The sequence below is a fragment of the Oncorhynchus keta genome, unplaced genomic scaffold (assembly GCF_023373465.1).
Source record: "Oncorhynchus keta strain PuntledgeMale-10-30-2019 unplaced genomic scaffold, Oket_V2 Un_contig_7506_pilon_pilon, whole genome shotgun sequence".
In the NCBI taxonomy this organism is placed as follows: Eukaryota; Metazoa; Chordata; class Actinopteri; order Salmoniformes; family Salmonidae; genus Oncorhynchus; species Oncorhynchus keta.
Genome location: NW_026289501.1, coordinates 855 through 26,804, shown reverse-complemented (window position 1 = coordinate 26,804; position 25,950 = coordinate 855). Strand labels below are relative to the sequence as shown.

At 44.4% G+C, this 25,950-nt stretch overlaps 2 protein-coding genes and 1 long non-coding RNA gene across 4 annotated transcripts in view; 1 reads left to right on the top strand and 2 right to left on the bottom strand.

Annotated features, from left to right (window-relative positions):
- Positions 1-24,814, top strand: part of LOC127926395 (thyroglobulin-like) — a 56,989-nt gene extending 32,175 nt beyond the window's left edge. The window contains 9 exon segments of the mRNA XM_052511779.1: positions 2,412-2,608; positions 15,239-15,406; positions 16,236-16,403; positions 16,726-16,913; positions 21,467-21,574; positions 22,073-22,132; positions 22,134-22,211; positions 22,688-22,884; positions 24,491-24,814. Coding sequence (XP_052367739.1) covers positions 2,412-2,608; positions 15,239-15,406; positions 16,236-16,403; positions 16,726-16,913; positions 21,467-21,574; positions 22,073-22,132; positions 22,134-22,211; positions 22,688-22,884; positions 24,491-24,633 — 1,307 coding nt within the window. The 3' untranslated portion in view covers positions 24,634-24,814.
- Positions 179-1,731, bottom strand: LOC127926397 (uncharacterized). 2 transcript variants are annotated; one of them, XR_008124041.1, is made up of 3 exons: positions 1,383-1,731; positions 857-917; positions 179-795 (listed from the first exon to the last, which is right to left on the bottom strand). It is a non-coding gene; the product is annotated as an uncharacterized LOC127926397 (long non-coding RNA). The 2 variants fall into 2 exon arrangements; XR_008124042.1 differs by lacking the exon at positions 1,383-1,731 and adding an exon at positions 1,200-1,258.
- On the bottom strand, positions 9,499-12,823 carry LOC127926396 (src-like-adapter). Its single transcript, XM_052511780.1, has 3 exons — positions 12,145-12,823; positions 10,188-10,326; positions 9,499-9,680 (listed from the first exon to the last, which is right to left on the bottom strand). Exons 1-3 carry the CDS (start codon positions 12,224-12,226, stop codon positions 9,590-9,592), a joined length of 312 nt encoding a protein of 103 aa, XP_052367740.1. The 5' UTR covers positions 12,227-12,823; the 3' UTR covers positions 9,499-9,589.
- Positions 24,815-25,950: the final 1,136 nt, after the last annotated feature.

Genomic DNA, 25,950 nt, shown 5'->3' with positions numbered 1-25,950 from the left:
CCCGGAGGGAGAGATGGGGGAGGGGAGAGATGAGGGAGAGATGGGAGGATGGGAGAGATGAGGGGGAGAGGGAGGGGGGATGGGGAGAGATGGGGGAGGGAGAGATATGGGGGGGGGGACATCTCTGCTGATGGTGTGTTCTGTGCTGATGTGGCACTGAGAAGGAGGAGTGACTCTCTCCACAGTCAGCTAGCCAGCCATAGCACACAGCTGGCACACTCACAGACATGTGGAAGGACTGTGTGTGTGTGTGTTCAAGTTTCAACTTTATTATCCTAGGCGGCACGTTCTGTTTTAGAGTGATGTGTAGTCTTGGTGATAGGAGCCCTCAGCCAGCAACTCTAGAAGACCCTGCAACACAGCCACACCTACTAAACCACTGGTCCCTCCCAGGCAGCCCTTCTATAAAGCCCTGCAACACAGCCACACCTACTAAACCACTGGTCCCTCCCAGGCAGCCCTTCTATAAAGCCCTGCAACACAGCCACACCTACTAAACCACTGGTCCCTCCCAGGCAGCCCTTCTATAAAGCCCTGCAACACAGCCACACCTACTAAACCACTGGTCCCTCCCAGGCAGCCCTTCTATAAAGCCCTGCAACACAGCCACACCTACTAAACCACTGGTCCCTCCCAGGCAGCCCTTCTATAAAGCCCTGCAACACAGCCACACCTACTAAACCACTGGTCCCTCCCAGGCAGCCCTTCTATAAAGCCCTGCAACACAGCCACACCTACTAAACCACTGGTCCCTCCCAGGCAGCCCTTCTATAAAGCCCTGCAACACAGCCACACCTACTAAACCATTGGCCCCTCCCAGACACCTCTTCTATAAAGCCCTGCAACACAGCCACACCTACTAAACCACTGGTCCCTCCCAGGCAGCCCTTCTATAAAGCCCTGCAACACAGCCACACCTACTAAACCATTGGCCCCTCCCAGACAGCTCTTCTATAAAGCCCTGCAACACAGACACACCTACTAAACCACTGGTCCCTCCCAGACAGCTCTTCTATAAAGCCCTGCAACACCTACTAAACCATTGGTCCCAGGTCTTCTATAAAGCCCTGCAACACAGCCACACCTACTAAACCCCTGGCCCCTCCAGCTCTTCTATAAAGCCCTGCAACACAGCCACACCTACTAAACCCCTGGCCCCTCCCAAAGCTCTTCTATAAAGCCCTGCAACACAGCCACACCTACTAAACCACTGGCCCCTCCCAGGCAGCCCTTCTATAAAGCCCTGCAACACAGCCACACCTACTAAACCACTGGCCCCTCCCAGGCAGCTCTTCTATAAAGCCCTGCAACACAGCCACACCTACTAAACCATTGGCCCCTCCCACACAGTTCTTCTATAAAGCCCTGCAACACAGCCACACCTACTAAACCACTGGTCCCTCCCAGGCAGCCCTTCTATAAAGCCCTGCAACACAGCCATACCTACTAAACCATTGGCCCCTCCCAGACACCTCTTCTATAAAGCCCTGCAACACAGCCACATCTACTAAACCACTGGTCCCTCCCAGGCAGCCCTTCTATAAAGCCCTGCAACACAGCCACACCTACTAAACCATTGGCCCCTCCCAGACAGCTCTTCTATAAAGCCCTGCAACACAGACACACCTACTAAACCACTGGTCCCTCCCAGACAGCTCTTCTATAAAGCCCTGCAACACCTACTAAACCATTGGCCCCTCCCAGACAGCTCTTCTATAAAGCCCTGCAACACAGCCATACCTACTAAACCCCTGGCCCCTCCCACACAGCTCTTCTATAAAGCCCTGCAACACAGCCACACCTACTAAACCCCTGGCCCCTCCCACACAGCTCTTCTATAAAGCCCTGCAACACAGCCACACCTACTAAACCACTGGTCCCTCCCAGACAGCTCCTTCTATAAAGCCCTGCAACACAGCCACACCTACTAAACCCTGGCCCCTCCCAGACAGCCCTTCTATAAAGCCCTGCAACACAGCCACACCTACTAAACCCTGGTCCCTCCCAGGCAGTTCTTCTATAAAGCCCTGCAACACCTACTAAGATGTCTCTCCACCTATTGTCTTCTAGAGGGAGCTTTTCTAAAGCAACACTTTGGAATGTTCCATGCTTTCTGTTTGCTGTTGCTGAGTGTATTCTTCTTACCAGGCTTTGGTAAAATGATATTTGAAATCTATCCAATAGTTTCTTGGTCCATTCTTAGTGGGTAATTACAGTATTGATGTGCTGCAGTGGCTTTTGAACCCAAATGGAATAAAAACATGTTGTTTGTATATTTTTGGAAATGATGTAGACGATAACACAAGTCACAACCCAAAGAACACATTACGTTATATAAGTATGTCTCTTGAATGGATTTGACTCTTGACACGGTACATGAAATAACAGCAGTGTGAACTGAATGCCTCTAGGGACCACAGCCCTGCCAGGTAACGCCGGCTTCCAGGACCAGGTAGCCGCTCTGAAGTGGGTCCAGGAGAACATTGAGGCGTTCGGAGGTGACCCCAGGCTGGTGACGGTGGGGGCAGAGAGGAGTGGAGCCGACGTGGCCAGCCTACATCTGACCTCCCCTTCCTCGCGTGGTCTCTTCGACAGGATGCTGCTCATGGTAAGCTGACCTGTGACCCCTGATCCTCACTGACCTTCACTAAGAGTCCCAAATGGTGCCCTATTCCCTATATAGTGTAATGCTTTTGACCAGAGCCCCTATCAAAAGTAGTGCACTATAGTAGTGCACTAAATAGGGCTATTGTGGATGTGTTACTAAGCCCTCGTGTGTAAATAATGCTGTTACAGTAATGGTCTTAACCATTCCAGCTGTTTACAACTAGTTTAGGCTGTCAAGCAGTAACACCCTTGTGATTAATGGTACGAATGTCACTGATTATGCAGTGTGACAGTCATCACAGTTTTACTTCCACGTTCACGGTATAGTCCAGTATGCTATGTCCTCTCTATACAGCACTATGTCCTCTCTATACAGCACTATGTCCTCTCTATACAGCACTATGTCCTCTCTATACAGCACTATGTCCTCTATACACAGCACTATGTCCTCTCTATACAGCACTATGTCCTCTATACAGCACTATGTCCTCTCTATACAGCACTATGTCCTCTATACAGCACTATGTCCTCTATACACAGCACTATGTCCTCTCTATACAGCACTATGTCCTCTCTATACAGCACTATGTCCTCTCTATACAGCACTATGTCCTCTCTATACAGCACTATGTCCTCTCTATACAGCAGGATCATGTCCTCTCTATACAGCACTATGTCCTCTATACAGCACTATGTCCTCTATACAGCACTATTATGTCCTCTATACAGCACTATGTCCTCTATACAGCAGGATATATGTCCTCTATACAGCAGGATTATGTCCTTCTATGTCCTCTCTATACAGCAGGATTATGTCCTCTCTATACAGCAGGATTATGTCCTCTCTATACAGCAGGATTATGTCCTCTCTATACAGCAGGATTATGTCCTCTCTATACAGCAGGATTATGTCCTCTCTGTACAGCAGGATTATGTCCTCTCTGTACAGCAGGATTATGTCCTCTCTGTACAGCAGGATTATGTCCTCTCTGTACAGCAGGATTATGTCCTCTCTGTACAGCAGGATTATGTCCTCTCTGTACAGCAGGATTATGTCCTCTCTATACAGCAGGATTATGTCCTCTCTATACAGCAGGATTATGTCCTCTCTATACAGCAGGATTATGTCCTCTCTATAAAGCAGGATTATGTCCTCTATACAGCAGGATTATGTCCTCTATACAGCAGGATTATGTCCTCTCTATAAAGCAGGATGATGTCCTCTCTATAAAGCAGGATGATGTCCTCTCTATAAAGCAGGATTATGTCCTCTATACAGCAGGATTATGTCCTCTCTATACAGCAGGATTATGTCCTCTCTACACAGCACGATATGTCCTCTCTATACAGCAGGGCATGTCCTCTACATTTAAGCCCATATCCAGTCTAAGAGTTCAGGAGGATGGCTTGTGCGTACTCCCCCTCCTCTTCCTCTTCCAGTGCTGTAGTGCTGAGTCCGTGACCGTTACCAGGAGGTACACACACACTACTCCTCCTCTTATTCCTCCTCCAGCTGCTGCTCTTCCTCTCCTTCCTCATGTCCCCCAGAGACATGTAGGAGGAGACTGTGTTCCGCAAGCCAAAGCTGATCATAGAGTCTCTGTTGCCGGGGTAACGATGAGGCTGGTCTGTCAGCTCCGAGCTGGGGTTAGAATAGATATGATGCAGCGTTAGTCTATCACTGATAAAGTACATTGAAAGCTAAACTAAAAATAAGCTCAAACACATATGTAATTGTGGGGAGAGAACTGAAGACGGGGTAGAGAGGGGACTGAAGGATGGGGGGAGAGAGGGGCTGAAGAGAGTAGAGAGGACTGAAGGCGGGGGAGAGAGGGGACTGAAGGCGGGGGAGAGAGGGGCTGAAGGCAGGGGGAGAGAGGGGGGGGGAGAGAGGGGCTGAAGGCGGGGGAGAGAGGGACTGAAGACGGGTAGAGAGGGGCTGACTGAAGGCGGGGGGAGAGAGAGGACTGAAGGCGGGGGAGAGAGGGCTGAAGGCGGGGAGAGAGGGCTGAAGGCGGGGGAGAGAGGGGCTGAAGGCGGGGGAGAGAGGGGCTGAAGAAGGCGGGGAGAGAGGGGCTGAAGGCGGGGGGGAGAGAGAGGGGCTGAAGGCGGGGGGAGAGAGGGGCTGAAGGCGGGGGGAGAGAGGGGCTGAAGGCGGGTAGAGAGGGGCTGAAGGCGGGGAGAGAGGGGCTGAAGGCGGGGGGAGAGGGGGCTGAAGGCGGGGGGGAGAGGGGGCTGAAGGCGGGGGGAGAGAGGGGCTGAAGGCGGGAGGAGGGGCTGAAGGCGGGTAGAGAGGGGCTGAAGGCGGGGGGAGAGAGGGCTGAAGGCGGGTAGAGAGGGGCTGAAGGCGGGTAGAGAGGGGCTGAAGGCGGGTAGAGAGGGGCTGAAGGCGGGTAGAGAGGGGCTGAAGGCGGGTAGAGAGGGGCTGAAGGCGGGTAGAGAGGGGCTGAAGGCGGGTAGAGAGGGGCTGAAGGCGGGTAGAGAGGGGCTGAAGGCGGGTAGAGAGGGGCTGAAGGCGGGTAGAGAGGGGCTGAAGGCTGGTAGAGGGGTGCTGAAGGCGGGTAGAGGGGTGCTGAAGGCGGGTAGAGGGGGGCTGAAGGCGGGTAGAGGGGTGCTGAAGGCGGGTAGAGGGGTGCTGAAGGCGGGGAGAGGGGTGCTGAAGGGGGGAGGGGGCTGAAGGCGGGTAGAGGGGGGCTGAAGGCGGGTAGAGGGGTGCTGAAGGCGGGTAGAGGGGTGCTGAAGGCGGGGAGAGAGGTGCTGAAGGCGGACAGAAAGGGAAAGCTGAGGTCAACGTTAGAGAAAGAGGTGCCTGTTGACGGCTTTCCAGTCGAAGTTGTGCATCACCACAGGGGTGCCTGGGAGGCCAGGTGCTGAGGTTGCCATTGGTTACAGCCTGACATGGGGTGGTGAGAATACAGCACAGGCCGTCTGCACAATCTGTCAAAGAGGAGGGGCCACTGTCATTACCAGGAACCATACGCAGCTGTCCTGTGGTTATAACCAGTCAGCTACCAGAAACCATACTCAGCTATCCTGGGTTATAACCAGTCAGCTACCAGAAACCATACTCAGCTATCCTGTGGTTATAACCAGTCAGCTACCAGAAACCATACTCAGCTATCCTGTGGTTATAACCAGTCAGCTACCAGAAACCATACTCAATCCTGTGGTTATAACCAGTCAGCTACCAGAAACCATACTCAGCTATCCTGATAACCAGTCAGCTACCAGAAACCATACTCAGTATCCTGTGGTTATAACCAGTCAGCTACCAGAAACCATACTCAGCTATCCTGTGGTTATAACATAATATATAATATAATAATAATAATAATAATAATATATGCCATTTAGCAGACGCTTTTATCCAAAGCGACTTACAGTCATGTGTGCATACATTCTATGTATGGGTGGTCCCGGGATCGAACCCACTACCCTGGCGTTAAAGCGCCATGCTCTACCAAATGAGCTACAGGACCACCAGTCAGCTACCAGAAACCATACACAGTGACTAAAATATAAATGTACAAGGACACATTAATGACACAAGGAGAGCACTAGAGCTGAATATCTTCCACATCCTCAAAATAGCCAACTTCAGAAATGTACTTCAACCACAGTATACAGCTCATATGACTCCACTTAGTGCATGTAGTGTAGCAGCATTGCAGTGCGTTGGAGTTGGTGCGGCTTGAAAGAGTCAATAATTCCACGTTAGAAAGTGATAACTACCGGTGGTGTCACAAGTTAAAAAATAATGAATAGTTCCACCCTTTATAATAATACTATACTTATCAGCTCATGGTTCCTATAAATAGGTTCACATGGAGTCTACATGTGTTCCACTTTAATGTCAGATTGTAATAAGATCAGATATGTTGGTGTCCCGGAAAAAAAACTCTTATTACATTTTTTTTTTTTTTAATAATGTTTTAAAGATGTATTTTCAGATACGGCTCTTGTCAGAGATAATGCCTGTAAATCATTCACTTTTAGCAGGGATGACTACTTTAATCAGGAACCTTTCACAGAATATGAAGAGGGATGACTACTTTAATCAGGAACCTTTCACAGTATATGAAGAGGGATGACTACTTTAATCAGGAACCTTTCACAGAATATGAAGAGGGATGACTACTTTAATCAGGAACCTTTCACAGATTATGAAGAGGGGATGACTACTTTAATCAGGAACCTTTCACAGAATATGAAGAGGGGATGACTACTTTAATCAGGAACCTTTCACAGATTATGAAGAGGGATGACTACTTTAATCAGGAACCTTTCACAGAATATGAAGAGGGATGACTACTTTAATCAGGAACCTTTCACAGAATATGAAGAGGGATGACTACTTTAATCAGGAACCTTTCACAGAATATGAAGAGGGATGACTACTTTAATCAGGAACCTTTCACAGAATATGAAGAGGGATGACTACTTTAATCAGGAACCTTTCACAGAATATGAAGAGGGGATGACTACTTTAATCAGGAACCTTTCACAGAATATGAAGAGGGATGACTACTTTAATCAGGAACCTTTCACAGATTATGAAGAGGGATGACTACTTTAATCAGGAACCTTTCACAGAATATGAAGAGGGATGACTACTTTAATCAGGAACCTTTCACAGAATATGAAGAGGGATGACTACTTTAATCAGGAACCTTTCACAGATTATGAAGAGGGATGACTACTTTAATCAGGAACCTTTCACAGATTATGAAGGGGGATGACTATTTTAATCAGGAACCTTTCACAGAATATGAAGGGGGGATGATTAATTTCAATTTCTGTTTAAAGATGAAAAAGTGAGGTACAAGGTTTCCGATGAATAGATTTTGACTAAATGTCCATGATCATGTCACCGGGGATGGTTATTTACCAGAGTAGTGGTTGACGAGGTCCTCTAGACACTGGAAGGTTAGACCAGGAGAGATGTAGTACCAGTTGTTGGGAAGGCGGATAATACGATAGTGTAATCATAACCCTGTGCCGACATGACAGGGTATACACTCCTACAACACCACACAGGCAAAGAAGAACAAGACATTATTACATCGGTTTTTAAAGGTGGTCGATTTTGGTTCATCATTTTAGTAGTTGATTGTGAGAGAATCTATCGGCAGTCCCGTAGTCGAAGTTTAGAACTACAGCTTTTATATGTACCATTTATTTAGGACATTTAGCCAACACCTTTATCCTAAGTGACTTACAGTAGTTGTTGCTTGCCATGATCACAAGGAGTACCACAAGTACCACACCACAAGGGCACCACAAGATCTACATTATTTAATTACCAAAGTGTCTCTAGGCCACTGACGACTTTCTCTAGACACTGGAAGGTTAGACCAGGAGAAATGTAGAATACACCAGTTGGGGCACCCCTTCAGGCAACCAGGAATACAGAATACCACAAGGAGCACCAAACAACCAGCTAAATGAATACAGAATACCGTACCACAAGGTAGGCCACCTCTTCACAACCAGCTAAATGAATACAGCACACACAAGAAGAACAAGAATACATTATTACAACCAGCTTTACAGAATTTCAAAGGGGTTCATCTACATTCAACATTTAAGTTGATTCAAACAACCAGTAAATGAATACAGAATACTATTCAACCAAGGCAGTCAAACAACCAGCTAAATGAATACAGAATACAATAGGCCACTACAGCTTTTAATATGACTTTCAAACAACCAGCTAAATGAATACATTTAGCCAGCCACTCTTTTCCTAAGTGACTTGAATACAGAATAGTTCCTCTTGCATACCTTCACAACCATGGGTCGGGCCACTCCTTCAAACAACCAGCTAAATGAATGAATACAGAATACAATTCAACCAAGGGGCCACCCCTTCAAACAACCAGCTAAATGAATACAGAATACAAACGTCAACCAAGGGGCCACCACCCCTTCAAACAACCAGCTAAATGAATACAGAATACAATTCAACCAAGGGGCCACCCCTTCAAACAACCAGCTAAATGAATACAGAATACAATTCAACCAAGGGGCCACCCCTTCAAACAACCAGCTAAATGAATACAGAATACAATTCAACCAAGGGGCCACCCCTTCAAACAACCAGCTAAATGAATACAGAATACAATTCAACCATGTTCATAAAGCATGTATTCCCATGGCCTTAGAACCCCACATAAAACAACCAGCTGGCCGCAATGTAAGAGTATAACTTTAGACCGTCCCTCGCCCATACCCGGGCGCGAACCAGGGACCTTCTGCACACATCAACAACAGTCACCCACGAAGCATCGTTACCCATCGCTCCACAAAAGCCGCGGCCCTTGCAGAGCAAGGGGAACCACTACTTCAAGGTCTCAGAGCAAGTGACGTCACCGGTTGAAACGCTATTTCGCGCGCACTATTCCACCGCTGACTAAGCTAGCCGTTTCACATCCGTTACCACCGGCTGTTTTTATCATAATGGCATCGTAGATGCTATCACCTTCCCCTTTTCAGAATACCAAGCCTTAAACCATTATCGTCAGCTATAATCCCACACTGGACTAGGAAAGTGTTAGGTTAGTATATCTTTTAATTTTTAATTTTTAAAAACGTATCTATTTAAAAAAACATTTTTTACTTAACACTTATTTTTCTTAAAACTGCATTGTTGGTTAAGGGCTTGTAAGTTAGCATTTCACTGTAAGGTCTACTACATCTGTTGTATTCAGCATTTCACTGTAAGGTCTACTACACCTGTTGTATTCAGCATTTCACTGTAAGGTCTACTACACCTGTTGTATTCACCTACCCGTGATAGACCTTGACAGTGTCAGGTAGGTGAGTTCACCTACCCGTGAGGACACAGTGTCTAGTGTGAGTTCACCTACCTGTGATAGACCTTGACAGTGGACTGTGACAGTGTCAGGTAGGTTAGTGTTAGTGTGAGTTCACCTACCTGTGATAGACCTTGACAGTGTCAGGTAGGTTAGTGTGAGTTCACCTACCCGTGATAGACCTTGGCCACATGGTTGTTGGGGATGTAGTTCTCATATCCTGTTTGGACAGAAGAAACCCTCCACCAGTAACCCTCCCTGACAGAAGAGAAGAAACAGGGGAACAAGGAGATCGAGTCCCGAATAGCACCCTATTCCTTATTTAGTGCACTGTTATAGACCAATAGGGCTCTGGTCAAAAGTAGAATTGGTCAGATTTGAGCCCTGTCTCTGTCAGTCTAGTCAAACAGATCAGCTCTTAGAGGAGGTGGTGTTGTGTTGAAAGACTGAATTATTTTACCTTTATTTATGAATGTGGAAGTCTAGGTCTGCGTCCCAAATTGCCTCCTAGTCCCTAGATTGTGCCCTACGTTTGAACAGGACTCATAGGGCTCTGGTCAAAAGTAGGGCACTATCTAGGGAATAGGGTACCATATGGGACACAGTTCTTAGATTCAGTTGGTCCCAAATTGCCCCCTAGTCCCTAGATTGTGCCCTACGTTTGAACAGGACTCATAGGGCTCTGGTCAAAAGTAGGGCACTATCTAGGGACTAGGGTGCCATTTGGGACACAGATCTTAGATTCAGTTGGGTTCAGTCACTCACTCTGCCAGGAGTCTCAGTCTCTCTCCTATCCTGAAGAGAGGCACGCTGACGTCTGCTGAGGGGTAGTCAGACAAGACGACCAGGGTTTCACTGACGTCTGCAGAGGTGCAGTCAGACAGGACTCTCAGGGTATCGTTGTCTGGAGAGAAGAGTAAATATATATATATATATATTTTTACAGCATATTAGATGACTGTCAATCATATTCCATTCACCCAGCTCAATGTAACATCGATAGGTTTAGGCTACGACATGATACTCTAATTTCCCCTATACCCATCATGAGGTTGCTACAACCTAGCCTATGAATTAAAGATTACAATGGTAGGTGCACAGGTCGAGAGAAAATGAGAGTAATCAAGGTGACAGACAGTAACACATTCATTAACCCCTTGCACACTCTTGTCTGCATCTAGCTGATCTAGGGTGTAGTAAATCAGTTGCAAACAAGAGTTTCTATTGGACAAATTCAGGTGCATTTATCCCCGTTTCTTTCCTTTTGCTTACGTTTTAAGAAATATTTTCAACAGAATCGGCGGAATGAATCAAATCAAATGTATTTATATAGCATTTCATACATCAGCTGATATCTCAAAGTGCTGTACAGAAACCCAGCCTAAAACCCCAAACAGCAAGCAATGCAGGTGTAGAAGCACGGTGGCTAGGAAAAACTCCCTAGAAAGGTCAAAACCTAGGAAGGAATACACCCCTGATCACATGAAAGCAGTTCTCTTTCATAGCAGCCACATACAAACAGTTTCCTTTGGAAGTTGTATAACTCATTGCATCTACTCTCTCTCTCACCTCCTCTCACCCTTTTCCCTTTCGCTTGTGGACTTCAGTGCACAATACATCAGCTGCCTGTGACCAGGCGAAAACACCTTTCCAAATGCCGTGTACTGGTGTACTATCTCAATTTGACCAGTTTCTCACAGCAGGGAAATAACCCTGCAGCAGCAGGAAATGTAAATTATTATGTGGATTATAATTAATGGACTTTATTGTAGCAGTTGATTCATTTCTAGTTAAGAAAAGTCTGACATTTTAAAGTGGAAATTACAAATGTTGAAGTCTTTTTAAACCTTGAATAGACAACAATTTGCATTTCCTTCTGCAAAGGAAAATTCTCTGCGACAACAGGGTGATCAAATTAAGAGAGTACATCTGTACAGTATCTGCCAATCACAACGAAAGCAAAAGTGTTATCGGGTCATCCATATCAGATGAAGATTATATTATTTTTCCATTCAGTCAACAGCTCTTGGACGGTCATTTCAAGATGCCAATGCTCACACACTGATGCTATTACAAAAAAAATATTTAAAAAAATATATATATTTTTTTAGATATGAGTACATGTTGTGGAGGGGTAGGGAAGTATGATGCTGTTCGGTATTTCATTTAATAAAGAAATATGTTTTATATTGCATAATGGTCCAGGAGAAAGCAAGATGTGACACACCCATGTTGGTAGAGGTGCAGACTAATGGAATAGTAAACCGTCTACTACAGAAAGTCCTACAGTACACTGTATATATGCTCCCAAACAATTTAATGTGTAAACAAAATGTTGGAAATATTGCATAGTGATCATTTGACCTAATTCTACATTTATAAGCTTGCGGTTGTTTGGCCACAGTTTGCATGAGAGGAACCTTATTTATTTTGGGGGAAACTATGCAAATGTTTACACATACACAGAGCAGTACAGGGCCAGTACAGCTTATGAAACCAAGTCACTCCACCCTTACTTAAAATATAACATCAAATGAACCATTTCCCATCAGAGACAATCTGCATTCCAAGCGTTTAAATTAATCATTTTATAGACATTGATATCTTGAAGAATACAAAACCAATTTGAATCCCAGATTGTCCATTTTAACAGGATCCTTTCATTATTATTAATAAAACGATCATTACCAAAATACAGACTTCTTTAACCAGAGAGACTTACTTCTCAGAAAGGGATCAGAGCTGGTGTTGGTGTCATCTCCATTCCCTGGCATAGAGAATGGGCTGGTCCAGACGTTCCCCATGTCTGGTCAGAGAGCCTTGTTGATCATTTGGATGCAGGAAGAAAGAGCTGGGAAGTAGCAGTGCTATGTGTGCTTGCCTCTCATTCCTTCATCTCACTCGTAGCCTAGTGGTTAGAGCGTTGGACTAGTAACCGGAAGGTTGCGAGTTCAAAACCCCGAGCTGACAAGGTACAAATCTGTCGTTCTGCCCCTGAACAGGCAGTTAACCCACTGTTTCCAGGCCGTCATTGCAAATAAGAATATGTTCTTAACTGACTTGCCTGGTTAAATAAAGGTAAAATTAAAAAAAAATTGCCCAGCACTGGTATTCTCCAGTTTAGGATGTGGATATCATCACCCTTTCTTCAGATAGACTTACCATACCAGCCTGTAGCAGCCTCCGTCGTTAGACCTAATATAACCAATATTTGGTGTAATATAGCCGGAATTATAATGTAATATAGCCTGAATTAGCTTAGCATGATGCTACGGTACTGTTTAACTGTGATAAGCAGCAGCTCATCAGTCTATTCTAGTCATCCTGCCAATCTGTTTTTGTTGATCTCATCTAGTCACTTCCTCACTAATGGGGAAGTTGTGTGACTTGTTTTTCACCACATTTTTCCACTCCTGAAATAGACTAATCACTACAGTGCTGTAGCCAATAGAGGAGACTAATCACCACAGTGCTGTAGCCAATAGAGGAGACTAATCACTACAGTGCTGTAGCCAATGGGCTGGAGGAGACTAATCACCACAGTGCTGTAGCCAATAGAGGAGACTAATCACTACAGTGCTGTAGCCAATAGTGGAGACTAATCACTACAGTGCTGTAGCCAATAGAGGAGACTAATCACCACAGTGCTGTAGCCAATAGAGGAGACAATCACCACAGTGCTGTAGCCAATAGAGGAGACTAATCACTGCTGTACAGTGCTGTAGCCAATAGAGGAGACTAATCACCACAGTGCTGTAGCCAATAGAGGAGACTAATCACCACAGTGCTGTAGCCAAGAGAGGAGACTAATCACCACAGTGCTGTAGCCAATAGAGGAGACTAATCACTACAGTGCTGTAGCCAATAGAGGAGACTAATCACCACAGTGCTGTAGCCAATAGAGGAGACTAATCACCACAGTGCTGTAGCCAATAGAGGAGACTAATCACTACAGTGCTGTAGCCAATAGAGGAGACTAATCACCACAGTGCTGTAGCCAATAGAGGAGACTAATCACCACAGTGCTGTAGCCAATAGAGGAGACTAATCACCACAGTGCTGTAGCCAATAGAGGAGACTAATCACCACAGTGCTGTAGCCAATAGAGGAGACTAATCACTACAGTGCTGTAGCCAATAGAGGAGACTAATCACCACAGTGCTGTAGCCAATAGAGGAGACTAATCACTACAGTGCTGTAGCCAATAGAGGAGACTAATCACCACAGTGCTGTAGCCAATAGAGGAGACTAATCACCACAGTGCTGTAGCCAATAGAGGAGACTAATCACCACAGTGCTGTAGCCAATAGAGGAGACTAATCACCACAGTGCTGTAGCCAATAGAGGAGACTAATCACCACAGTGCTGTAGCCAATAGAGGAGACTAATCACCACAGTGCTGTAGCCAATAGAGGAGACTAATCACCACAGTGCTGTAGCCAATAGAGGAGACTAATCACCACAGTGCTGTAGCCAATAGAGGAGACTAATCACCACAGTGCTGTAGCCAATAGATGAGACTAATCACCACAGTGCTGTAGCCAATAGAGGAGACTAATCACCACAGTGCTGTAGCCAATAGAGGAGACTAATCACCACAGTGCTGTAGCCAATAGATGAGACTAATCACCACAGTGCTGTAGCCAATAGAGGAGACTAATCACCACAGTGCTGTAGCCAATAGAGGAGACTAATCACCAATACAATGCTGTAGCCAATAGAGGAGACTAATCACCACAGTGCTGTAGCCAATAGAGGAGACTAATCACCACAGTGCTGTAGCCAATAGAGGAGACTAATCACCACAGTGCTGTAGCCAATAGATGAGACTAATCACCACAGTGCTGTAGCCAATAGAGGAGACTAATCACCACAGTGCTGTAGCCAATAGAGGAGACTAATCACCACAGTGCTGTAGCCAATAGAGGAGACTAATCACCACAGTGCTGTAGCCAATAGAGGAGACTAATCACCACAGTGCTGTAGCCAATAGATGAGACTAATCACCACAGTGCTGTAGCTAATAGAGGAGACTAATCACCACAGTGCTGTAGCCAATAGAGGAGACTAATCACCACAGTGCTGTACCCAATAGAGGAGACTAATCACTACAGTGCTGTAGCCAATAGATGACAGACTAATCACCACAGTGCTGTAGCCAATAGATGAGACTAATCACTACAGTGCTGTAGCCAATAGAAGACAGACTAATCACCACAGTGCTGTAGCCAATAGATGACAGACTAATCACCACAGTGCTGTAGCCAATAGATGAGACTAATCACCACAGTGCTGTAGCCAATATATGACAGACTAATCATCACAGTGCTGTAGCCAATATATGACAGACTAATCACCACAGTGCTGTAGCTAATAGATGAGACTAATCACCACAGTGCTAAAGCTAATAGAGGAGACTAATCACCACAGTGCTAAAGCTAATAGATGACCAGACAGCATTCAAATAAACACTTGAAAGATGTGTGCAACCAATTGATTTGTAGTATGTCTAACATTAAAAGTAATTCCATTTTGGAGCTAATAATGCTTAGCTATAAATAATAATAATTCCCTCCTCTCTCTCTCCCCAGGGTGGTTCTGTGTTCTCCCCTGCCTCAGTGCTGAGTGGTTCAATGACTCTGTCCCTCCCCTCTCTCTCTCCCCAGGGTGGTTCTGTGTTCTCCCCTGCCTCAGTGCTGAGTGGTTCTCTGACTCTGTCCCTCCTCTCTCTCTCTCCCCAGGGTGGTTCTGTGTTCTCCCCTGCCTCAGTGCTGAGTGGTTCTCTGACTCTGTCCCTCCTCTCTCTCTCTCCCCAGGGTGGTTCTGTGTTCTCCCCTGCCTCAGTGCTGAGTGGATCCAAAGCCCAGGGGCAGGCTGAGGCTCTGGCCCGGGAGCTGGGCTGTCCCCCCTCCTCTGACCCAGAACAGCTGGGCTCCTGCCTGAGAGCAGCTCCAGCACAGGACCTCAACGCTGCCCAGACCAAGGTACTGTTGGCCTTATAGACCCAGACTAAGGTACTGTTGGCCTTATAGACCCAGACTAAGGTACTGTTGGCCTTATAGACCCAGACTAAGGTACTGTTGGCCTTATAGACCCAGACTAAGGTACTGTTGGCCTTATAGACCCAGACTGAGATACTGTTGACCTTATAGACCCAGACTGAGGTACTGTTGACCTTATAGACCCAGACTGAGATACTGTTGACCTTATAGACCCAGACTGAGGTACTGTTGATCTTATAGACCCAGACTGAGGTAATGTTGACATTGTAGACCCAGACTGAGGTAATGTTGACCTTGTAGATCCAGACTGAGGTACTGTTGACCTTATAGACCCAGACTGAGGTACTGTTGACCTTGTAGACCCAGACTGAAGTACTGTTGACCTTGTAGACCCAGACTGAAATACTGTTGACCTTATAGACCCAGACTGAGGTACTGTTGACCTTATAGACCCAGACTGAGATACTGTTGACCTTATAGACCCAGACTGAGGTACTGTTGATCTTATAGACCCAGACTGAGGTAATGTTGACATTGTAGACCCAGACTGAGGTAATGTTGACCTTGTAGACCCAGACTAAGGTACTGTTGGTCTTATAGTCACAGACTAAGGAAGGAAGCCTTATAGTCCCAGATGTATCATAGGCTGTATGTATCCCAAATGGCACCCAATTCCCTGTTTAGTGCACTTCTTTTGTCCAAGGCCCATAGGGCTCTGGTCAGAAGTAGTGCACTATAAAGGCAGTAGAGTGCTATTTGGGACTCAAACATACTTTTTCCCCCCTGTCTTATTTTATGTTATCTGTTTCAGTTGCTGTCAGTCAGTGGGCCCCTGCAGGCTTGGGGTCCAGTGGTGGATGGGGTCTCTGTCCAGGGGAAACCCTCCATGGCCCTGATGAATGCAGGCTTCCACAGAGCTGACCTCCTGCTGGGCTCCTCCGCAGAGGATGGACTCATCAGCAGGGCCAAGAGGATCAAGGTGAGAACCGGAGATCCTATAATTCAAAGACGTTCTTTGTGTTTCTATGGTGAGAACATTCACCTCTAGTGTTGTCCGTCTATTTAGGTGTACCTGCTTATTAAGCTTTCCCCATGCAGGATGGAATTGAGGAATATGGCTCTTTGTTTTTCATACAGTGTAGGACATATTCTAATGCGTAGACTCCTAGTTCAACTCAGCAGGTGACTCGTATGTTAGCGGTTTGTCCTCATTCACATCGTATTAGTATTGAGTCGTATTACTCTATTCAGCCGCGTTTCATATCACCAACGTCTACTTTCCCCCGAATGTCTGACGACAGAACTTTGAGGAGCTCCAGGGGCGAGCTGACAGTAAAACAGCATTCTACGAAGCCCTGTCCAACTCTCTGGGTGGAGACGATGCCAATGCCTTTGTCAAGGCTGCAGCCACCTGGTTCTACTCCATGCAGCACTCTCCCTCTCCAGCTGGCTACAACCTCTTCTCTCAGGCTCTTAACAGTGCAACCAGGTGAGAAATGTGCTAAGCACACTACTGTGTACGGTATTCATGTAGTTCCGGAATACCTTACTCTTATTCATTGAATTCAGTGTATAAATATCAAATCAAATTGCATTAGTCACATGCGCCCAATACAACAGGTGTTGAGGTAATATGTACATGTAGGTAGAGTAATTAAAGTGACTATGCATAGATAACAATAGTGAGTCTATATACAGGTAGTACTGATTAGTTGAGGTAATATGTACATGTAGCTAGAGTAATTAAAGTGACTATGCATAGATAACAATAGTGAGTCTATATACAGGGGGTACGGATTAGTTGAGGTAATATGTACATGTAGGTAGAGTAATTAAAGTGACTATGTATAGATAACAATAGTGAGTCTATATACAGGTAGTACTGATTAGTTGAGGTAATATGTACATGTAGGTAGAGTAATTAAAGTGACTATGCATAGATAACAATAGTGAGTCTATATACAGGTAGTACTGATTAGTTGAGGTAATATGTACATGTAGGTAGAGTAATTAAAGTGACTATGCATAGATAACAATAGTGAGTCTATATACAGGTAGTACTGATTAGTTGAGGTAATATGTACATGTAGGTAGAGTAATTAAAGTGACTATGCATAGATAACAATAGTGAGTCTATATACAGGGGGGTACGGATTAGTTGAGGTAATATGTACATGTAGGTAGAGTAATTAAAGTGACTATGCATAGATAACAATAGTGAGTCTATATACAGGGGGTACTGATTAGTTGAGGTAATATGTACATGTAGGTAGAGTAATTAAAGTGACTATGCATAGATAACAATAGTGAGTCTATATACAGGTAGTACTGATTAGTTGAGGGGGGTAATATGTCATGTAGGTAGAGTAATTAAAGTGACTATGCATAGATGACAACCCATAATAATCACGTTTAATGAGACCATTCAATGGCAGTAGTCTGGGTGTTCAGTTATTAGTTCAGTTCCTGTTTATTTGACCTTTTCACAACCCATAATAATCACGTCACAAGATACCATTTCTGTTCAGTTCTGTGTGTTCAGTTATTAGTTCTGTTCAATTTGTTTATTTGACCTTTTCAAGGAGTTCTCTTCACGTTCAAGAGCGATGAGTTCTGTTCAATGAGTTCTGTTCAATGAGTTCTGTTCAATGAGTTCTGTTCTATGAGTTCTGTTCAATGAGTTCTGTTCAATGAGTTCTATACAGTGAGTTCTGTTCAATGAGTTCTATACAGTGAGTTCTGTTCAATGAGTTCTGTTCAATGAGTTCTGTTCAATGAGTTCTGTTCTATGAGTTCTGTTCAATGAGTTCTGTTCAATGAGTTCTGTTCAATGAGTTCTGTATACAGTGAGTTCTGTACAATGAGTTCTATACAGTGAGTTTATACAGTGAGTTTTATGCAGTTTTATGAGTTTTATGCCGTGAGTTTTATGCCGTGAGTTTTATGCCGTGAGTTTTATGCCGTGAGTTTTATGCCGTGAGTTTTATGCCGTGAGTTTTATGCTAAGCAGTGAATACTTTCTGGAGGTCAGCAGTGAATTCTACGCAGTGAGTTCTATGCAGTGCAGCGTGAGTGGAAACCCATAGCTAGACTATTGATCTCTTTACACTGTTATATGTTGCTTTAATGTGATTGACAAACTGGAAGAGAGCGTACATTCCAAATCATTTACATTTAAGTCATTTAGCAGACGCTCTTATCCAGAGCGACTTACAAATTGGTGCATACACCTTATGACATCCAGTGGAACAGCCACTTACAATAGTGCATCTAAATCAAATGACACCCTATTCCCTATATAGTGGACTACTTTAGACCAGAGCCCTGTGGGAGCCCTGTGACTCCTGTTCAAAAGTAGTGCACTATAAAGGAATAGGGTGCCATTTGGGACACAACTATGAAGATCTGGAACAGAGTGCGTTTCACTTGTGGTGTTGAGGAAGGAAACAGCCAGCCGACTGAAGACTGAAATAACCTGAGGATTTAGAAGGACTGTGTGAACTGTTTTACTGAGGGTGTTAGAAGCACCGTGTTTAGAAAAGAAAATAATGTAACAATTCAGAAATAGAACTACTAGTGCCGTGGTTCGGCCATTTAACGTGTCCCTGACATGTGGCGCAGACCGAGCTTTTCACCAGAAATATGCCATAAGAAAACAGTATATGTCAGGGCCCATATTCATAAAGTGCCTTAGAGAAGGAATCCTGTTCTCGGACCAGTTTTGCCTTTTGGGTTATAAAATGAATTGATAGATGGAATCTGATTCTATACTGAACAAAAATATATGTGCAACATGCAACAATTTCAAAGATTTTACTGAGTTACAGTTCATATAAGGAAATCAGTCAATTGAAATAAATTCTCTAAAACTTACATTGGAGGTTGCTTATGGTAGCGAAATGAACATTCAGTTCTCTGGCAGCAGCTCTGCTGGACATTCCTGCAGTCTGCATGCCAATTGTACTCACCCTGACAACTTGAGACATCTGCGACATTGTGTTGTGTGACAAAACTGCACATTTTAAAGTGGCCTTTTATTGTCCATGGCACAAGGTGCACCTGTGCAATGATCATACTGTTTAATCAGCTTCTTGATATGCCACACCTGTCAAGTGGATGGATTATATCGGCAATGAAGAAATGCTCACTAACAGGGATGTAAGCATTTTGTGCGCTAAATTTGAGAGAAATACGCTTTTTGTGCATTTGGATAATTTGCTACGATTTTGAATTTCAGCTCATGAAACATGGGACCAACACTTTACATGTTGCCTTTATATTTCTGTTCAGTGTAGATCAGCTCATGAATACGGTCCCAGATTCACTCAAGATCAATCATTATTTCTGTCATCTTATATGCAATGGATTCTGTATGTCTCTGTAGTTCTGCAGTATTGACAGACATGTTCTGTGTACTGTATATCTGCAGTATTGACAGAGATGTTCTGTATACTGTATTGACAGAGATGTTCTGTATACTGTATATCCGCAGTATTGACAGACATGTTCTGTATACAGTATTGACAGAGATGTTCTGCATATTTCTCCAGTATTGACAGAGATGTTCTGCATATTTCTCCAGTATTGACAGAGATATTCTTCTAATGCCCTTGATCCATGCTTCGGTACTGATATGTACGGTGGCTGCTGCCTCTGCTCTTCAGAGATATTCTTCTAATGCCCTTGATCCAGGATACGGTAGTGATATGTACGGTGGCTGCTGCCTCTGCTCTTCAGAGATATTCTTCTAATGCCCTTGATCCAGGCTACGGTAGTGATATGTACGGTGGCTGCTGCCTCTGCTCTTCAGAGATATTCTTCTAATGCCCTTGATCCAGGCTACGGTAGTGATATGTCAAATATGGCTGCTGCCTCTGCTCTTCAGAGATATTCTTCTAATGCCCTTGATCCAGGCTACGGTAGTGATATGTGAGGTGGCTGCTGCCTCTGCTCTTCAGAGATATTCTTCTAATGCCCTTGATCCAGGCTTCGGTAGTGATATGTACCATGGCTGCTGCCTCTGCTCTTCAGAGATATTCTTCTAATGCCCTTGATCCAGGCTACGGTAGTGATATACGGTGGCTGCTGCCTCTGCTCTTCAGAGATATTCTTCTAATGCCCTTGATCCAGGCTACGGTAGTGATATGTACACTGCTGCCTCTGCTCTTCAGAGATATTCTTTATACTGTATATCTCCATTATTGACAGAGATATTCTTCTAATGCCCTTGATCCAGGCTTCGGTAGTGATATGTACGGTGGCTGCTGCCTCTCTGCTCTTCAGCGTCTACTACAGTGGACTTCGCCCACATAATAACTAGTGTCAAATATAGCAGGGAACAGGGCTGAGGCTGACCCACACAACACACCCATGGACCTGAGGTTAGCTGAGGATAGCAACCGACCGATGCCTTGAAGACAAACAGCAGCATATCTCACATCCCCACAATAAGACCATGTCTACATGTATTTCAGTAAGAGTCCTGACCTGAAACGATCACTATGCTAGGAGTTATACTAGACATTCTCCAGAGTTTAAAACGCCTGTAATATAAAGGCAGAAAGGGCCACTGCTTGTTTATCCAGATACATCAGTGTATTTTGGCTGCAACAGGAGTGGTCCTCACTCAGTAAATACCTGCCCTGCTGTAACACACTGTCTGTGTCCCAAATGGCACCCTATTCCCTGCATAGTGCACAACCCCTACAGGCACTGGTCAAAAGTAGTGCACTATAGGGAATAGGGTGCCATTTGGAACCTAGTCTTAGTTAACTAGCCTGGCATTGTGGCAGCCAGACAGACCATCTCTTCTCTAGACACAAACATACACACTCACGGCCCTCAGTCACACATGTAAATGTTTGGTTTGTTAGACAACACTGTGTGAGTGATTGTCAGTGAACTGCTGTCCTGTCATGTACAGAATAGATACACCTTGCTTTCTCCTTTCTCTGTCTCTGTCCACAAAGAAAAGGGGAAACGATGATGTGAAGTGTGTTACATTTCTCAACAATGTCTCTCTGTATCTGTCTCTCTGTGCAGAGATCTCTTCATTGTGTGTCCCACCATAAAGATGGCCAACTTCTGGGCCGCTAACACCAGATCCAATGTGTTCATGTACCACCTGCCTGAGGACACCGCCCAGACCAGGTAATCACTGGGTGTGAGGAGGACTAGGCAGCCAGGTCAGGTCAGGCCTCCAGACCATTGACTTCTAATCAAGTAGTACTTGCGTTAACTCGGACTACCTCGTTGTGTCCAGAAATACTATTACATTTGTTTTGCTGTGTTGCTATGGAAGTGGCATGATAATCTATTATTTAATTGTTTTGTTTTGCTGTGTTGCTAGGGAAGTGGCAAGATGATGTATTATTTATTTTGTTTTGCTGTGTTGCTAGGGAAGTGGCATGATGATGTATTATTTATTTTGTTTTGCTGTGTTGCTAGGGAAGTGGCATGATGATGTATTATTTATTTTGTTTTGCTGTGTTGCTAGGGAAGTGGCATGATGATGTATTATTTATTTTGTTTTGCTGTGTTGCTAGGGAAGTGGCATGATGATGTATTATTTATTTTGTTTTGCTGTGTTGCTAGGGAAGTGGCATGATGATGTAGTGTTTATTTGTGTGTGATTTGTTTTCATTTCAGTGCTGACCTGTCAGTACCCCTGGATGTCCACTATGCCTTTGGCCTCCCCACAGCCCCTGACCTACGACCTGTTCACCAACACAGAGAGACGCCTCTCCCTACAGATGATGACCTACATGGCCAACTTCATCAAGTCCGGGTAAAAAAAAAAAAAACATGTTAAACATACATTTCTTTAAATAAACACCAACCATACTTTATAGTATTGCCTTTTCAATCTAAATCAATTAGTTTATTTTGTCTTGTTTGGTACATCTAAACCAATCTGCATGACTGGAGAATAGTGCCTTATGTTGTGGCATCAGAATATATCATATCTGTCATTTAGCAGACACTTTCTTCCAAAGTGACTTACAGTCGTGTCATTTAGCAGACACTTTCTTCCAAAGTGACTTACAGTCGTGTCATTTAGCAGACACTTTCTTCCAAAGTGACTTACAGTCGTGTCATTTAGCAGACACTTTCTTCCAAAGTGACTTACAGTCGTGTCATTTAGCAGACACTTTCTTCCAAAGTGACTTACAGTCGTGTCATTTAGCAGACACTTTCTTCCAAAGTGACTTACAGTCGTGGGAACATCACGTCTCTTACTGTACGTCTTCTCCTTGTGAACAGAAATCCCAACCAGGCTCACAGTGTGTCCCGCGTGGCCTTCAGCGAGGCGGCGCTGCCCCTCTGGCATGCCTTCCAGTCTCACCCTGAGGGGGACAGCTATATGGAGGTGGAGCCAGGCCTCAGCAACCACAGGGGCCTCCGCAGGGCCCAGTGCTCCTTCTGGGCCGACTATGTCCCCTCTCTGACCGCCTCCACTGGTGGGTACAAGTCCAAACTCAAAATAAGATGATGTAAATCATCAGTTTGCCAAACAAACCACAGACATATTTGCCAAAAGAAAAAACTGAGAGTAACACAAAGGCTAAATAAAAAAACACAGAAAACAAGTGTTAATTATTCACTTCCTGTTCTTTCAGTGTCAGAAGGACATACATAGAAACATACAGTATTCAGACACCTTCCTTTTTCTTCATTTGGTTACATTACAGCCTTATTCTAAAATGTATTAAATAATCCCCCCCACTCATAAATATATACACAATACCCTATAATGACAGAGAAACAGTAAAAAAAAAAGTTTTGCAAATGTATAAAATAAAATAATTAAAAACGTATTTACCTAAGTATTCACTCAGGTGCATCCTGTTTCCATTGATCGTCCTTGAGATGTTTCTACAACTAGATTGGAGTCCACCTGTGGTAAATTCAATTGATTGGACATGATTTGGAAAGGCACACACCTGTCTATGTTAGGTCGAACAGAGCAGACACCAAGCCATGAGGTCGAAGGAACTGTCCAGAGAGCTCCGAGACAGGATTGTGTCGAGGTACAGATCTGGGGAAGGGTACCAAAACATTTCTGCAGCATTAAAGGTCCCCAAGAACTCAGTGGACTCCAACATTCTTAAATGGAAGAAGTTTGGAACCACCAAGACTCTTCCAGAGCTGGCCACCCGGACAAACTGACCAATCGGGGCAGAAGGGCCTTGGTCAGGGAAGTGACCAAGAACCATGATGATCACTCTAACAGAGTTCCAGAGTTCCTCAGTGGAGCTGGTTGTCCTTCTGGAAGGTTCTCCCATCTCTGCAGCACTCCATCAATCAGGGCTTTTATTGTAGAGTAGCCAGATGGAAGCCACTCCTCAGTAAAAGGCACATGACAGCCAGCTGGGAGTTTGTCAAAAGGCACCTAAAGACACAATTCTCTGGTCTGATGAAACCAAGATTGAACTCTTTGGCCTGAATGCCAAGCGTCACGTCTGGAGGAAACCTGACACCATCCCTATAGTGAAGCATGGTGCTGGCACCATAATGCTGAGCCCTGACTTGAACCCGATCGAACATCTATGGAGAGACCTGAAAATAGCTGTGCAGCGACGCTCCCCATCCAACCTGACAGAGCTTGAGAGGATCTGCAGAAAAGAATGGGAGAAACTCCCAAATACAGGTGAGCCAAGCTTGTAGCGTCACAGCCAAGAAGACTCCAGGCTGTTAATCGCTGCTAAAGGTGCTTCAACAAAGTACTGAGTACTAATGTAATATTTATAAAAACCTGTTTTTGCTTTGTCTTTATGGGTTATTGTGTGTAGATTGATGAAAAAAACAATATGATCCATTTTAGAATAAGGCTGTAACGTAACAAAATGTGGAACAAGTCAAGGGGTATGAAAATTCTTTGCACTGTATGTAGCCAGTAATTAGAGGTTTGCTACTGTATGTACTTAGATGGTGCCAAACATTCAGTCTCCATCTGCAGAGCCTTTCATCTTTAGGAAAACATCCATATATCACCACTTTAGAGAAGCTACTCTGACTTCACGGGATGACTTGGTGTCACAAGAAAGATGTCTCTCTGTTTTTCAGGCAAACTTTCATCTGCTGTGTTGGAAGGGGAATCTGCTGGTTTGGGGGCTGGAACTCCAACACCAGAAACCAAGTTATTTGTTGATTTCTTGACAACTGTCACCCAGAGCAAACCCAAGTCAGAGAAGGATGCTTATAATTAGAAAGAACATCCACACTACGTATCGTCTAATCTGCATTTAGGGTTTATCACTCACACATAGTGAGAAATTACATGTTGTTTCAACTGCCAAAGTAGTCGCTAAATTAAGTCGTGTCATTTAACTGCCTGTTTAGTTTCCATACAAATGAAATAAAACAATAAAACAATTGCATTACATAATACTCCTGAAGTCTGTGGTAGTTGTTTATACGTTCTTCACGTCTAGAGTAGTAATCAGGTCTTCTCTCGTGATAGCTTGAACATTAAAGTCAACTAGCTCATTTGGGTCTGTGTGCTGGGATTGGTAACCAAGGAGACATTACTTCAATGGAGTCGAATCGGAGAATCTCCAGAGTCAGTTACTGATAATAGAGGTGTAAAACAACTGTCTTATTCAAGTGTACGTTTGGTGAAAGTTTCCAGAAACTTCCATCCGTGTGAAGTCTTGTTTCACTTGGCTCCGTCCCAATAGTGTACCCTACTATTTTAGTGCACTACTTTTGACCAGAGTCATACGGGCCCTGGTCCAAAGTAGTGCACTATTTAGGGTGCCATTTGAGATGCTGCCTTTGTGCGTTTTAAGAAAGTGGATTGTTGGACAATTCCAGGTGTTCATAGCCCCGGGGGGTAGTAATAACAACGAATGATCTCACTAATCTAACAGAATGCTTGCCTTTCTTTTCATACCAATGACTATTCAAACCAAACAAAGGCCAAGAGCAACTAAGTACTTTTTCCAGGATGCCCCTCCTCTAGGAATGTTCCAAAATATATACTATTACATATTAACACATAAACCAACACTTCAATAATGTTTGTCATAACTTCCTCTTTCAGTCATATACAGTGGGGAGAACAAGTATTTGATACACTGCTGATTATGCAGGTTTTCCTACTTACAAAGCATGTGGAGGTCTGTAATGGTTTATCATAGGTACACTTCAACTGTGAGAGACGGAATCTAAAACAAAAATCCAGAAAATCAAATTGTATGATTTTTAAGTAATTAATTTGCATTTTATTGCATGACATAAGTATTTGATCACCTACCAACCAGTAAGAATTCTGTCACAGACCTGTTAGTTTTTCTTTAAGAAGCCCTCCTGTTCTCTACTCATTACCTGTATTAACTGCACCTGTTTGACCTCGTTATCTGCATAAAAGACACCTGTCCACACACTCAATCAAACAGACTCCAACCTCTCCACAATGGCCAAGAGCTGTGTAAGGGACATCAGGGGTAAAATTGTAGACCTGCACAAGGCTGGGATGGGCTACAGGACAATAGGCAAGCAGCTTGGTGAGAAGGCAACAACTG